General features: G+C 39.6%; 1 protein-coding gene across 6 annotated transcripts in view; it reads right to left on the bottom strand.

Annotated features, from left to right (window-relative positions):
- Positions 1-10,437: 10,437 nt before the first annotated feature.
- PTPRB (protein tyrosine phosphatase receptor type B) overlaps positions 10,438-16,943 on the bottom strand; it is a 118,737-nt gene continuing 112,231 nt past the window's right edge. For 5 of the 6 annotated variants that reach the window (XM_055239626.2, XM_055239625.2, XM_055239630.2 and 2 more), the window contains 2 exons: positions 14,852-14,972; positions 10,438-11,864 (listed from right to left, as the gene is read on the bottom strand). In XM_055239626.2, coding sequence (XP_055095601.1) covers positions 11,842-11,864; positions 14,852-14,972 — 144 coding nt within the window. In that variant the 3' untranslated portion in view covers positions 10,438-11,841. Of the gene's footprint in view, positions 11,865-12,727; positions 14,973-16,943 lie in introns of those variants that run through there. The other variant, XM_063614199.1, reaches the window with a different exon arrangement.

The raw sequence follows: 16,943 nt of genomic DNA on the forward strand, positions 1-16,943 counted from the left end.
GCTTTTGGAAGAGAAAAATTTTAATCAAAATGGGGAAGTGAGAATAAAAGCTCAGATAAGTCTGAACTATGTGAACTTTGCAAAATGTGTCAGGCCCAGGGAGACATGAGTATGAGACTTCAGTCATGCACCCATTCCATGCCTAAACACAATTGCTCAAAGGCATATTGTTCTTTCTTTTCTTCCCTGTGGTTTTCTGACTAGCTGCCTCACCCATTATCTTCATGTTCCTGGGATATTTGATACAAAGAACAATGTATAGCAAATCAATAGTTTATGTTATTGTCATTTCTTGGTAAACAACCAAGGAAGTGCCTCTTATTTCTTTTTTCTTTTTCCTTGGCTATGTCTTCTGCATGCCTGTTCTTTTTTCCTTTAAAAGCCCACTTGTAACTGCTGTAAAGTTGGGACATATATTTAGGGCAACTTGAATCCATGCTTCTGGGTTTCAGTCTTCAAACTTGGCCCAGATAAACTCTCTCCTTGTGTTAATTTTGTCTGTTTTTTCTTTAGGTTGACATGTCCTAGGGCAAAATTACTTACTTTCTGCGTGCCTCTGTTTCTTCATTTATAGGATTATGTTGGCTCAGAGAATGATACCTCAAAGGCTGGTGCTGAGAGTTCTTAGAAGCTGCTTCAGAATCAAGGTTTAACCGTGTTTCTCCCCTTCCCCTACACAACCCCAAGCTCAGGGAGGTACTCTTTGGAATTTCCTTATCTGATCAAGAAAGCTTTCTAAAAGAAATCCTGTGGTCTTAACCCCCCTCCCTAAGGATCTCTCCAGAGATCAACCACTGGAGAATCAAGAGACTAGGAGTCATCACCATGCCTAGACAGAGTGCTGCTTCAAGAGATTAACTGAGGGACTTCAGCTGCATAATAAGACAATCTTTTGTCCGGGCACAATGGCTCACGCCTGTAATCCTAGCACTTTCGGAGGCTCAGGTGAGCGGATCACCTGAGATCAGGAGTTTGAGACCAGCCTGGCCAACATTGTGAAACCCTGTCTCTACTGAAAATACAAAAATTGCCAGGCATGGTGGTACATGCCTGTAATCTCAGCTACTCGGGAGGCTGAGGCAGGAGAATTGCTTGAACCTGGGAGGTGGAGGTTGCAGTGAGCCGAGATCGCACCACTGCGCTCCAGCCTGGGTGACAGAGTGAGACTCTGCTTAAAAAAAAAAAAAAAAAGAAAAAAATCTTTGTTTCTGTGCAGCTCTGCCCCTGTAATGTCTACCTCAACCTCCCAGGTCCATTCATTCTCCCTAATGGTTTATTGCGCCTCAAAAGAATTGTCTACATTCCCTATCTTCTCTTCTATGAAAAAGGATATATACCATACTGGGTTATTGAGCAATCACTGTGATTTTCCCTCAAGCATGTTAATAATTTGTATGCCTTTTCTCCTATTAATTTGCCTTTTGTCAGTTGATTTTCAGCACATCTTCAGAGGACAAAGAAGAAGCTCTTTTCACTCCTACAATGGGAATGATAATCTCCACCTTATTTAGTTTTAAAAGAATTAAATGAGATAATGCAGGTAAAGCAGTTCAGAATAAAACCTGACATGTAGTAATACTAGTTGCTAATGATTATTAAGTGCTTATTATGTGCTAGGGCTCAAAAATATTACATGTTACTATTCCTTTTTGTCAAACAGGGCATGTTCGAAGAGTTAAATTTGACAGATGAGAATCTACAAAGCAGGGAGGTTGCCCAAACTCAATACTGAATACCATGCATCAGAATCACCTTGGAAGACTTGTTAATAAAACACAGATTGCTGGGCCCCATCCCCAGATTTTCATATTCAGTAGGAATGGAGAGTGCTGTCTAAGAATATGCATTTCTAACAACACCCCAGGTGATGCTGATGCTGCTGGTCTGGGGACCAAACTTTGAGCTACATGGGCATAGAGGTTAAGAGGTCATATTTTGAAATCAGAAGGATTCATATTGGAAGCTGAGGTTTAATACTGGATGGCCTTGGGAAAATTATCTTGTCTTTTTTTTTTTTTTTTTAGACGGAGTCTTGCTCTGTCGCCCAGGCTGGAGTGCAGTGGCATGACCTCGGCTCACTGCAACCTCTGCCTCCCAGGTTCAAGTGATTCTCCTGCTTCAGCCTCCTGAGTAGCTGGGATTACAGGCGCATGCCACCACGTCCAGCTACTTTCATGTATTTTTAGTAGAGACAGGGTTTCACCGTGTTCGCCAGGATGGTCTCGATCTCCTGACCTCGTGATCCACCTGCCTCAGCCTCCCAAAGTGCTGGGATTACAGGCGTGAGCCACTGCAGCTGGCCTACCTTGTCTTTTTAAGCTTCAATTTCTTTGTCTCCAAATAGGTATGATAACAAGAGTTGTATAAAGAGTTGAATTAGATGAGACATATAGAACATTTGGCACACAATTAATGCATAATGTGCATTAGCCATTGTTCCTATTCTGCTAAATTTTGGGCCACTCTCCAGTCTTTTCTGTGCGTCTACCTCTGCATTTGTAAAGTTGAGGATATTAATCTGTATTGTATGGAAGTTGAAGGCACTCAAAAATAGCCTCAGGTGCCTTTTATTTATTATTATTATTATTGTTATTTTTTTTTAGACAGAGTCCTGCTCTGTCGCCCAGGCTGGAGTGCAGTGGCACGATCTTGGCTCACTGCAACCTCCAACTCCTGGTTTCAAGCGATTCTCCTGCCTCAGCCTTCTGAGTAGCTGGGACTACAGGCACCCACCACCATGCCCAGCTAATTTTTTGTATTTTTAGTAGAGATGGGGTTTCACCATGTTGGCCAGGGTGGTCTTGATCTCCTGACCTCATGATGCGCCCACCTCATCCTCCCAAAGTTCTGGGATTACAGGTGTGAGCCACTGTGCCCGGCCTTATTATTATTTTTAAACTTATTTTTGGTTCAGGTTTGTTATCCCGGTCATCTCGTGTCACAGGATTTTGCTGTACAGATTATTTCGCCAAGTACCTTGGGTGCCATTTAAAAGTAAAAAGCTCTGTCTAAATCAGTGGTCCCCAACCTTTTTGGCACCAGGGACCAGTTTTGTGGAAGAAAATTTTTCCATGGACTTGGGGGGTGTTGGAAGGAGGGGGGATGGTTTCGGGATGAAACTGTTCCACCTCAGATCATCGGGTGCTAGATTCTCATAAGGAGTGCTCAGCCTAGATCCCTCACATATGCAGTTCATAACAGGGTTTGCAGTCCTTTGAGAATCTAATGCCACTGCTTATCTGACAGGAGGTGGAGCTCAGGCGGTAATGCTCTCTCACCCATTGCTCACCTCCTGCTGTGCAACCTGGGTTCCTAACAGGCCACAAACCAGTACCTATCTGTGGCCTGGGGGTTGGGGACCCTTGCTTTAAATGTTACAGCATTTAATGACCATCCTAGAGGTTGAACTTCTGGTCCCCTTAAACAGGTCTTGGAATGTCTTCCTCTTGGGTTGAATTTGAAAATCCTCTGCTATTACAAGAGGTCTAAGACTCCTAGTAGCTCTTTCAGACCTGACTCTCGCCTTTAATTTTACTCCCCAGTTGTCTTCTCCTCATAGTCCTCCACTAAAGCCTGAACAACAAGGTAGGACCATTTGTTTTATTTCCCCTTCTGTCCTGGCTCATCTTTCTTTATTGCTGATGTGTTACTCTTTGCAGGTAGACAGTTGTTTCCTCCCCCAGCTATCTGTTCTGAGTCAGGGAGAAACGTCAACTTGGGTGTCGACTAAGTTAGTGGTCATTGCAAAGTTCTTTAGGAAAAAAAAAAAAGTCTTAAAATGTTTAAATTTATATGTCTTACAAATAGTATTATCTGATTAAAGCATAGACTTAGAAATATGCCCTGGCTTCTGAACTTCTCCACTCTTATTGCACTTTGTTTCTATGGTTGTATTGTCAGCTTCTGTGATTTTTGTTGTTGTTGTTGTTGTTGTTTACTGTAACTCTTTGGCAAGCCTTAAGATATAGAAACTTCCTGGCCACCAATGGTTTGCCGCAGGATAATAGAGATAGGAAACATATTTCATTGCCAATTCTTAAGACGTAAATAGATGCCAAGTTTCTTCCAGGGGCCAAAGAGGAAAGTACTTTTATATTAAGATAATTTACACAAAGGTTGTTGCATCATTAAAATTGTTGAAGAAAAATTATTCATGGCACTTGTTAAAGACAGCAAGGCAGGCTTTATTTAAGACGGGCCGTAGTAGTAAGTATAAGGACATCTGCAATGGAGTTTTGCAGTAGGGGAGAGAAATTGGACTCATCTTCAACTTCGGCAAGGACGAGTGGGGATTAAATTAAAAAGGAAAATTAAACTTTCCTATTTAAAGCAGGAGCAGGATGGGAGGTCAGTGAATGAAAACTCAGTAAGAGGAAGAGGAAACGTCAGGGGTAAAGGAAATTCCTGCTGAAGGCAGGCCAGGGTGATAAAATATCAAGGGTGGTCAGGTACCTAGGTTGGGGGATTTTCACTAACCTGACTTTAAACTAGAGTCTACAAGGACAGAGAGGGAAGCCCAAGGATGGGCCTAGTCAGGCAGAGGACACTGAGGAACCTAACTAAAGTTTTGGTCAAAGGAGAATTTATTGTCACAACAAATCCTAGAAAAAAAGCACGCTTCATTCGTATCAACAGTTCTCTATTATAATAGTAAAATTTTCCTTGGAAAATACTGGATTGGGAGCTATTTTAGTGAGCACGGCCTTTGGGGTTTGTTACCTCCTTTGGTGAGGAGGTAAGTGTTGGTTAACTTCTATACAGAACCATTCCTGCATGGTTTTCTCTTACTATTCAGGCTTGGATTCTACCAGTTAATTTTTACTCTTCTATTATGAATGATCCTTTCATCAACAGCATAAAAAGTCTTGCCAGTTCTCTGAAAATCTAGCTGTAGAAACTCTTCTGGATTCTAGAAGGTTTGATACAATTAGTTTCAATAATGTTTTATAATAATATTGTGTTAGAAAAATCCTGCCTTTTCCTTTTATATGTAATATTATTTCAGATTTAAGATTGTGATGACTTTTGTTCAGGTATGACTCTTAAATGCAGCCTGAGATTTGTTTAATACATGGATGTTTCCAGACATATGAGATACCAAAAAAAGAGGATTAACCATGCAAAACATTAAAGGTTCCACTGACAGTTCTGCCTCAGTGTTGGAAATAGCTATTGTGTACATTGGCTTCTGAGCAGCTTTCTTAAACTCCTGGTCTCGAGTGATCCTCATGCTTCAGCCTCCCAAAGCACTGGGATTACAAGTGTGAGCCACTGTGCCAGGCATGAGTAGCATTTTTATTTGTCTGTATTTACATATGAACAGGTCCTCCCCCTGAGTAATAGGAAAACCAGGTTTGATTTCAGCATTGTCTTATTTTGCTGTATTATTTTTATTTTTATATTTTATTTTATTTGCTGTATTGCTTTTAAACTTGTATCTTGGTTTCCTACATTCTTGGTCCCAAGTTGACCCTTCCAGCTCTAATATTTTATGATTATGGAAGATATATCAGCAAAATTACCAAGTGATTAGTTCAAATTGCAATACTCTCTTTTTCTTTAAGAATAAATTCTGTCAAATAGCTACTTTGGAAAAAAAAATCTAGCTTCATAGATCAATTTATTTTGTTAACCTACTTCTTTGAATCCAGAAACTGTTTTAAAAGGAAGGTTTGCTTTGATTTAATGATTTTATTTGTAAATCTGCTACTGTACTTTTTTTAAAAAATAAAGGTTTCTGTGAACAAGTTATAGAAAAATGAAATATTGGAGTTGTGAAGGACAGTGATCTTTCCACTAAAATATGAAAAAGGCAAAAGGGCAAACTCATAACTCTGGAAATAGGCACGGCGTCTCTTTACCAAATGTCACACTGTCCGCAAATGTGTGAAGTGTCTCTGAAGGGCTCAGTGGCGATCTAGCCAGGGCAGTACCTCTGAGAGTACACCAACACTGTTGGTAACAGATGACATTTTGGTTATTAATGAAGTAAAGAACTGAAAACAGGAATTTAGTTGGAGACGGCCAGCTGGAGAGTCTATTATATGTACACAATACTGTAGGTAACCAACTCAGTACTTCCAGGACTAAAGGTTAAGACAACTGTATTCTTCATGATAATGTCTTGGAAGATTTTTCTCATTTTAAAGCTGTCACTTTTGGCCTTTCTCCTGAACAGACAGATAACGAAAATTGATAAATGAGGAGCAGGTGAATAGAAGACAGAGCACTCTCCTTCAACAAACTGCAGTTTTATTCCTGTACTAGTGAGAATGTATGCCAGATGCTATATAGATTTTTTTACCACAGTTACAAATATAAAAATATATTAAGCAAATACATAATTTGAATTGAAAGACTAAGGAAGTTCTTTGTTCAAAGAGTTAGTTAGAAACACTATATTGTGGGTAGATGCTATAATATGAAAAAATAGCATCATCTGCCATCTTAACTGGATTTTCAGAGAAATAATAAATGATATTAAAAACATAAAAGTGCTCTATTATAGAACATAAAAAGTTCAGTTGCTGTATTTACTTACATTATTTATGCTTCACACAAATGAAGGAACGGCTGGATTAACCTGCATGGGCAACAGTATTATTGGACACTGACTACCTAACATGCAATCAGGCCAGGAGCAGTTTCAAGAAGTGTGTGTAGAATGTCTATGAGCTGTGCACTAATTTCCACAAGGTAGGAGTCGAGACGAGATTAAAGACTTGGTCCTTGTTCTTGAAGAATTTATAAGCCCAATAGTCCTGCATAGAAAACCAGAAATACTCTTCCAGTGGAGCACTGGTGCACCCTCTTGTCAACGTGGCAGACTAGGACATTCCACAAAGGCTGGTACAGGCTTTCCTACTAACCTGCAGATGGAATGCTGTCCAACTCTGCCACAAACTCTTAAAGCCACAATTTCATGTGTTCCTTTCTTGATGGAGGTGCTTATCTACGCACACAGCTATTAGAACATCTCAGCATAACTGAAAGTTTGTTCTTGGGGTGAGGATATTATTTATTAAAACAGCTATAACCAATTCTTTTTGTGACTGTTCTAGAAGGGACACATTGCATTTGTCTGACATTATTCACAGTTTTGAATAACTTATTTTGGTGTCTTATATAAGATCATGTGAATTGGCATAGAGGTTATAAAAATAATCTTTGGTAAACCTGTTAATCTCTTATTTCCATTACGTAAGCTTCTATTTTCAGAGCATTCACCAACAATTTCTTTATTTAATAAGTGTATCTTATATAGACAATCTTTTAAAAAATAAAATGCCTTATTTGTGTTGCATACATTTATTCCGAGGGAGCCTCCCTACAAGTCAAGAGTATTCTCTTAGCCAGAAATACTTCTATTGCTAGAAACATTTTTAGAACAGAACAGATTTTTCCTGTTATCATGGCTGCATCAAATGTTACCCTGCATTTTAACTAAAATGGCCAAACATTTTCAAAGTCATCATGCACTACAAGAATCTAAGGCAGTGTGTCTAAAGTGCCAAACCCAGTACATTTAGCTAAATATCTGGTCAATTCAAAAAGCAAAATAAATTGATTCAATTGTTTAATCAGTTAAACCATCTGGCCAACATAGAGTGAATCCTCAAACGGGCAACATGTCCTAATAGAAACGTATCACAGGATTGTCCAAGCACACCCAGGCCACACAGAAGAGATGCCATTTTCTCTTCATGATGATGTCTGGTTAGATTCTCTTTTGCAAACATTTTCTCTGTGCATCATTTCACTTGCTTTTTGCAGTCATCGTTTACAGATTTTCCTTTGATAGAGAACATTCTTTGAATACCTGATGTAATTCTAAATTTTAGGTTAAAAATAGCAGGGCAGAAAATTAGCACGGCATTTTCTCCTTCAACTCTTCAGGAATGAGGTAAGCTTGAGGGCTTGCTCACTGCAACTTGGAGGGGGATCAGTCATTCCTTATTGCCACTCTGTCTTGGCTAATCAGTTATAATATTTTCATTTCCTCAATGAAATGGAACACGGAAAGCCCTTGAACTGCTGTCATATACAAACAGTTTATTACCTATTGATTTTCACCAGGTCAGGTTTGGTCTGGCTCATGTTTGTAAACTAAAACTCTAGAGTGTCTCAGAGTTTGGGCTCAGATACTACCACTGGTGTTGTGCAGATCTGGTAGCTTTATGATTTCAGGATTCCAACCTCAAAGAATTCTTAGAAAGCTGAGTGAATGAGAATTTAGTATATGGCCAATAATATTATTGCAAAAGGTAAGGAAAATATTTAACATAAGAAACTGGATCCTTAGACACCAAGGCAAGAGAATCAGCATGTGAAGGGTAGCATGTGAGGTCTATTTTTATATTGTTGGATATCTGTTAAATGGTTTAATATTATTTTCACATGTCATTTTGGGCTTTCTTCCGAGAGGTGATTACAAAATTTATCAAAGACCCTCCCAAAGAAAACTGCCCCGAAAATGTCTGTGTGCTGTGTGCCTTTTAGTATTTAAAAGTGAAATTGGCCAGGTGTGGTGGCTCACTCCTGTAATCCCAGCACTTTGGGAGGTTGAGGTGGGTGGATCACCTGAGGTCATGAGTTCAAGACCAGCCTGGCCAACATGGTGAAACACCATCTCTACTAAAAACACAAAAATTAGCCAGACGTGGTGGCAGGCACCTGTAATTCCAGCTACTTGGGAGGCTAAGGCAGAATCGCTTGAACCTGGGAGGCAGAGGTTGCAGTGTGCTGAGATTGTGCCATTGCACTCCAGCCTGGGCGACAGAGCAAGACTCCATTTCAAAAAAAAGTGAAATTATGGTCATCTCTTTGATGATGTGGAACCTGAAAGGACTATGAAATTATACTCATGGGTATAAAAGATAATATGAACAGTAGATAAACATCACATTCAACTGGGAAAACAAACATATTCAAGTAGGAGGAGTGGGGCAAGTAGTAAAACAGAGGGACTCAGAGGTTTAAGGGATAGAGAATTACTTAGGACAAATATGTGCAAGCCCAGGTAAGAGAGGTGAGTCTTTGAAAATTCTGATTCAAGAGCTGAACAATTGGCTGCTTTCCAGAGAACAACAGAGTGATAATACAAAATTGATTTAATGAGATGAGATGAAAGGAGTTAATTATAACGAACTTGGAAGAATAATTATTAAGATGCTAGATGGGACTCTCCCAAGATTTGATAGCTCAAAAGCACTTTGAAGCCTTGATGATTAAAGTGTACTGCACAGGTGCACAGACAGGATGCCCACCAAGGCAGGAAATGGAGTGTTTACCAAGACATAACACATGATGCAATTAAATGGAAATAAATCCAATAGAGCTGAATGTCAAGGAAAACTTTTTTTCTCCTAAATTTAATAAATAAATCAATTATATATTTAGTCTTCCTGGGAGTAGGAGTGAATAGTGAAATATTTGTTGCTACGAAGGTTTAAAATTGGGTGTAGGGTAGGAATAAACATTTCCTGGGTTGGATTAGACTAAAAAAACCTACAGTTTTTCCCTGTCATGTCCATTTACATAATTCTGATACTACCCTAGATGTTGCCAGAGTACATGAGTGTTATTTACTATTACAGATGTATAGGTTTTTTTATGGTTTTAACTCCTGGTTCGTGCAATTAATTGCTCTCTCTTCTAGATCCAGAGGTTTGCTATTGAAGTAGCATTAGCACTTTCCAGTGTGTGGCCTGTGGAAGGTGACCACTGCCCTAGACCGGCTCAGTTATCCCATTCCCTTGATGAGGCTCTCAATTTAAGTTCAGTTGAAGGTAGTAACAACAGTTCTAACTTTGAGGATTCTCTTTATGTGAGTAGAAATGTGTAGATTCTGGAACAGTGCCTAGCAGGTTGCAGATACTTACTAAAAGTTTTCTGAGTGAATGAAAAGTCGAAAATGAATGTATCCTTCCAAGCATTAATGTACTTTGTATCAAGCAACATTAGTGTAAAATTCTGCTTTTTCTCTTGCTTTTTCTTTTCAATGTAGGAAAGGTGATTTCTAATAGATGCCACGCATTGTAAATCTCTGACCTCTATTTTCTCGCTGGTGGTACATCTACTGCGCTTACACATATGTTGTTCCTTTTCATTTCCAGAAGATTCACTTAGTTCCTTGATACAGAATCAGAGCTTAAGACTGTCATTTCACAAGGGCATTGAGCACAATGAAACTGAATCTTTGAAACTTATGATTATGCTTCACATTTTTGTAAACTTCAAATAACCTTGGAAAAATTTCCAGATTGGGTGTAGAGTTATTTAATTATAAAGAACTATTTTAGGTATAGTCAATGATTTTCAATTATTATGTCAATTACATTCATTGTGTTACTTATGTACTTTATGGTAGGTTACAAAAATATATACTTTGAAAAGAAATGTACTCTTTATGCAAAGGAAGCTATGCCATCAACAAACTTGACCTCTAATTCTCAAGTTTATTACAGAAAAATTTGCAGTGTGAAAAAGGCAAACATCTCCAGCTCATCTTCTCAGGTATCTATGAAGATTCCATACAAACACCTTTCAAATTTTTCCCAAGAATGCTCTCGGAACTGGACCTTGATGAAGGAAATACTCACTTTCGGGCTCACTGGAATTTGTTACAGTCAAAGTAAGGCACAAATATTGAAGATAAACTTGGTACAGTATGTAGTGCCTTTTGTTATTAAATGCAACTTTGGGTGACTACTTGCCATTTTGACTTCATTGATTTACTAAAAATAGTTTTGAAAATTTTACTGAAGACCACTGTTTTTGTTTTTGCTATTGTTTTTAAATTTACTTTATATGACATTTGTAGTCATTTCTATGAAAATGTTGGCATTAAGCCTTTTAATCAGGGGCACAATCTGCCACTATAATATTCTTTTAATGGGAAATCAAGTAGGAATGGATAATTGTGACTTTTCTAGGAATGGAGACCACTGAAAATGAGACAGAAACTAGTGTGTATAAATACAGTATGGGTGTGGATGTTCACACTCCACACCATGAATGCAATGAAAGGATCTCTAATCACTATAGAGAGTGCTTTGCATGTTATGTTTCCAGTCTGGGTACAGCTGGCATCTTATTAACAAAAGGAATTCATCACTTCTGTTTGGAATCATTCTCTATCAGAACCCTTAACCCTGCACCCTAGCATCCTGGGCTTGCACTGCAAGTTACATGATCCCTGAGCTGACCACTTTGGCTTGAATCCGTGGAAGGAGAAAGGAGAGAGCAACTAGTTCAGACACAACCATCTAGTTCAGCTTTGGTACTGCTTAATTCTTTTTTCTCCCTCCCTCTAATCCTTTTTTTTGACTGTCACATTCGTCCTAATAGCAAGTTAGGACATGCCTGTTGGCTCTCGAGATTCATGGGACAGCAATGCAGCAAATCTAGCCATAGTATTTGCTCTCTCTAGGCCTGCCCTTTATCCTGTCCAGTGAATATCAAAACAGATAGAAAACATGGCCTGAAGGATTGTCTCTGCCACCACCTCCATATGCATTTTACCAGTAGTCCTGTCATACAGGTTGAATTAGTTTATGTAGAACAAGTCATGAATACTTTAGTGTGGAAAAATAGTATTATATAAAGCTTAATATTAAACATTATGAAAAATACATATTTACAGAAGAAACTACAAAATACAACTATGTACAATAATATCTGTTACCTTTAAATTATATAAAATTTTAAACATTCTCCAGATTAATAAATTATACATAGTATCAACAGAAATAGCTGGCACCTCTGTAGGGCATGAAGCAAGTTTTTAAAAACAAATCACACAGTGAATAATTTTTATCCAGGAGCTCTTCAGGTACATTCTCAATGCCTTGAATAGACTGGATCTGAAAGGAAGAACACTGTAATTAGAGACTGCCACAGGGTGTGTCATAATTGTTTGCTCTGTTTATGAAAATTACCAATGTGAAAGACCAGCAGAAACACATAGCTCAACCTAGTTTAAGATGAGACCATTCTTATTGGGACCAGGTAATTCCATTTAGAAACACAGATTATTAGACTTGGAAGGGACTAGTGATTCTAGCCCATCACCTCTGTTTTTATGGATGAAGCCATAGGCCCAGAGAGGCAGAGTAATTTACTCAGGGTTACACAGCTTGTTACAGCTAGTTGGTTCGAGAGTTCGGACTTGAATCTTAGCCTTCAGGTACCTGGTGGTTATCCTTTTCTATACCATGGTTAGCTTCTTTCAGGAGTGCTCAAGATTACTCTAAAAAAAGATTCTTAAGTCAAAACAAGACAAAGGAACCTCCAAGATCCCTCAGAACTTGCTCATACTGAAGCCTCTTAAGGAATCTCCCATGCAAAAACCTTAATTTACTGTACAGATAAACTAGGGTGTAATTTGTAATTATTTATAATACAAAAGAATTACCAGATTTACAAAGGACTCCTCTAAATAGTAGCTCTTTATTTGTGCTTTACAGATTGCTAACTCATTAACATACTGGCTAGGCTGGGTGGCAGAGAGAACTAAGTAAAAGATTAGGAGATACTACCTGTTGAAGATCATTTAGAATGGAGATAAGAGGGTATGAAATAATGTTTGTCAAAGAAAGATTATCTGATTTATAGAGAGATACCAGTCCACATGGCAAGGAATTGTGGCAGCATCTGCCCACAGCCATGTGAACAAGCCATTATGAAGTGAGTCCTCCAGCCCTAGTCAAACCTTCAGATAATGGCAGCCCCAGTCTAAGTCTTGACTGCAACCTCCTGAAAGACTCTGGGCCAGAACCACCAGTGAGATAATAAATGCTGATTTAAACTGCTAAATGTTGGGGTAATTTGTTAGGCAGTAATAGATAACTAATACAGTCCTCCTTTACATTTGCAATTTGCCTATGTGATAACTTAGGTCTTCATGATGGCCCAGAGTAAGACGAGGCATGAGGACCCTTCTCGTCATTTAATTATTGCTTGACCAGAACTGTGCCTTGAAAGGTTTGTGTTTTTTTTCTATTGAATTTCCCATTTGAAAAGTATTATGTGCTTATTCTAGAATATTTATAAGATACAAAAAATAGAAGGAAAAATAATATATTTTTCTAATGTTCAGGGAAATTTATATTTTCTCCAGCCTTTTTCCTTATGTGTTGTTTTTGTTTTACATCCTGCTTTTCTTTCTTTATGATAAATACCCATGATATTATAACATCCTCAAAAATAGCATTCTTTTGTTTGTTTGTTTTTTTCTTTTTTTTTTTTTTTGAGATGGAGTCTTGCTTTGTGGCCCAGGCTGGAGTGCAGTGGCATGATGCTGGCTCACTGCAACCTTCGCCTCTCGGGTTCAAGCAATTCTCCTGCCTCAGCCACCCAAGTAGCTGGAACTACAGGCACACATCACCATGCCCGGCTAATTTTTGTATTTTTAGTAGAGATGAGTTTTGCCATGTTGGCCAGGTTGGTCTTGAGCTCCTGACCTCAGCTGATCACCCACCTTGGCCTCCCAAAGTGCTGGGATTACAGGCGTGAGCCACTATGCCCAACCTGTTTGTTTTTTGAGATACAGTCTTGCTCTATCACCCAGGTGGAGTGCAGTGACACAATTACAGCTCACTGCAGCTTTCAACTCCTGGGCTCAAGTGATTCTCCTGCCTCAGCCTCCCAAGTAGCTGGGACTACAGGTGCACACCATGCCTGGTTAATTTTTAAATTTATTGTAGAGAAAGGGTCTCACTTTGCTGCCCAGGCTTGTCAAACTTTTAGCTACGAAAAGCTTCATGCATAATTTTTTTTTTTTTTTGGATATAGTGTGGTAGGAGAAATACAAGGTCACAAGATAAGAACATATGAAGGACCGTGATACCTTGATTGCCAAATTCTTTTCCAAAGGGATTTTACAATTTGAACTAGTTGTGATTTCAAAGCATCCACCCCAGTAGTGAAGCTTTTATTGCTTGGAAAAGAAAGGTTAAGCAGTCCTTCATAGCAGGCATCCTCAGCTAGGCTGGAAGAGATACCTTGTGAAACTGCTGCTCAGCTGCAGGAACCCCCTCCCCACCCTCCCTCGCTTCCCCATTGCCACTCTTTATGGGTAGGAGAAGAAATAGGTGATGTACATTGGAAGAGCTTTAGGTTATTAATGGTTTCCAGAATCTTTTTCTTTTTTCTTTTTTCTCTTTTCTTCTCCCCTCCCCTCTCCTCTCCTCTTTTCTTTTCTTTTTTTTTGAGACAGAGTCTCACTCTTGTTGCCCAGTCTGGAGTGCAGTGGTGGGATCTCGGCCCACTGCAACTTCTACCTCCCAAGTTCAAGCAGTTCTGCCTCAGCCTCCTGAGTAGCTGGGATTACAGGCGTGAGCCACCATGCCTGGCTCTTTTGTATTTTTAGTAGAGATGGGGTTTCATCATGTTGGCCAGGCTGTTCTCGAAGTGATCTGCCCGCCTTGGCCTCCCAAAGTGCTGGTATTACAGGCATGAGCCACTGCACTCAGCTAGAATCTTTTTCTTTTCTTTCTTTTTTCTTTGAGACAGGATCTTGCTTTGTCACCCAGGCTGGAGTGCAGTGGTACGATCTCAGCTCACTGTAGCCTTGACCTCCCGAGCTCAAGCGATCCTCCCCCTCAGCCTCCCAAGTAATTGGGGCTACGGGCATGCGCCATGATGTCTGGCTATTTTTTTTTTTTTTAGTTTTTTGTAGAGATGGGATCTCCCTATGTTGCCCAGGCTGGTTTCAAACTCTTAGGCTCAAGTGATCCTCCTGCCTCAGCCTCCCAAAGTGCTGGGAGTACAGGTGTAAGCCTCTATGCCTGGCCAGATTGACCATATCTTGATGAACGAACTTGGGGAAGTGAGTGAAGTAAGTGCCTACCTCTGTGATACTCTGGATTCACATTTTCATAGATTGGAAACAAGGGGTTTTCTTGTTCACTCCGTAGCTTTCTTGCTCTGAGGACATCTCTTACACACTGATGTAGGTAGACATATTGACACTGCGGAAAAGCAGAAACATGTCAGCGGAGGGCCTGTTCTCATGCATAAGAAAGATGAGAGACTCACAAACTGTTGGCAATGATGGGATTATATAGTTAGCAAATTTCTTGATCATCACTTCACTAATGGTCTCTGGTTAATAAAATAGTGACTGTCTTTTATTACCACTGAAAAGAGAACAATGGTAATGGGCAGAGAGGTGGCATTTTTCATTCTTTATATATATATATATATAAAATATTCTGTGAGAGCCTACAACTGTGTCTAGTACATAGTAGGTCCTTCACAAATTCAGTAGATGAACGAATGCCAGACACTCCTATGTAGCTTACATAAATTACCTCATTTAATGATTTCAACAACCTTGTGAAGTAAATACAATTATGAGTATAAACTGAGACTCAAAAGTAACTTCTCCAAGGTCACACAGCTAAGAAATGGGGCCCTAGGGTTTGATCTTGGAGATGTGACCTCAAAGTTCATGTCTTTTTCACTACACCAGTTTTCTTAGATGAATCCCAATTTCATTGCATTACTGAATGAGAAAATCATTTCACTGCATACTCTGCTGGTTTGTTCCCTTTATTCTAGGAAGATAGTAAAAAAAAGGAGGTGTGTACAATAAGCCCCGCTGGACGCTGGACTGTTAGTTCTTTGAGTGCAAGGTCAGTGTCTCATCCACCTCTGTTCTCTCAGCATCTGGGTCTGCCACGTGGAAGAATCTCAAAGATGTTGGCTAACTGCAGAGAACTACAAGGGTTACATAGCGAGGACAGACCCATCTGTTGGCTATTTGAGGATTTACTACTTTTGAAATAGATACAGAAGAGTTAGTGCTTTGGTGACCATAAAGACCTCCACTGCCACTGTGTCTCAGCCACAGGCAGTCAAGCTTGTGCATTGGGCCCCCTTCCTTATACTCCCTGAGTTCTCTTATAAGGAAATTGGTTTCTGTGGAACCTTCCCTTGCTGATAACTTCCCTTGCTGAGCAACTGCTCAGAGGGAGTTGTGAGCAGTGAAGGAGACTGGGCTCTCAGCAGCCTCCAGCCAGGCCAGGCTGAGCCATCAGGCTTCTGGGGATCCCAGTTTCCCCACTTATTAAACAAGGAGGCAAAGGTCTCTTTTATAGCTAACGTCCTTTGTCTACTAAAGGATATAGATTGATGTCAGACAGATATTGAAAAATATTTCCAGACCTTGTGTTTAAGGCAATCAGTGTAGTCAGTCTTAAAGTAAAGTATTTTAGAGGTTTGAGATACAAAGTAGAACAATTAGCTCTTTCCTAACAGTCTTTCCAAGTAAACAGGTACTTATTTTTATGGGTTGGCACTAGATACTGTCCCTGATTGGAAGCTAGCCTGGCCAGCTCTCCATGGGACTATATAAGGTAGGTCTGGTATAATCAGTAGATAAGAACATTTAATTATTTTTTAAGAGACAGGGTCTTGTTCTGTCACCTAAGCTGGAGTACAGTGACACAATCATAGCTCACTGCAGCTTTGAACTCCTGGTCTTAAGTGATTCTCACACCTCAGTCTCCTGAGTAGCTGGGATTATAGGTATGGACTATTAGGCCTGGATAAATTAAAAAAAATTTTTTTTAGAGACAGGGTCTTGCTTTGTTGACCAGGCTGGTCTGAAACTCCTGGCCTCAAGCCATCCTCCTGCCTTGGCCTCCCACGGTGCTAGGATTACAGGTGTGTGCCACTGTACCCAGCCTAGAAAAGGACATTTTAAACAAATCAATAAGAAGTGAGGCCTGCAATAATATTGATAACTATTCTGTGCTTTTCTGCTCACAGACCTTTGTCATTTATTATGAATGTTATATGCAATCTCAATCATCTGAGAATGGTTGTTAGTATAAAGCAGTCTCTTTTTGCTACCTTAAAAAGGATCCACCAAATTATAGGCTGACACCTCCCTGTTTCCTCCCACCCAAAGCATAATTCATCTTTTCAGTTCTACT

This window comes from Symphalangus syndactylus, chromosome 13 (genome assembly GCF_028878055.3).
Source record: "Symphalangus syndactylus isolate Jambi chromosome 13, NHGRI_mSymSyn1-v2.1_pri, whole genome shotgun sequence".
Taxonomy (NCBI): Eukaryota; Metazoa; Chordata; class Mammalia; order Primates; family Hylobatidae; genus Symphalangus; species Symphalangus syndactylus.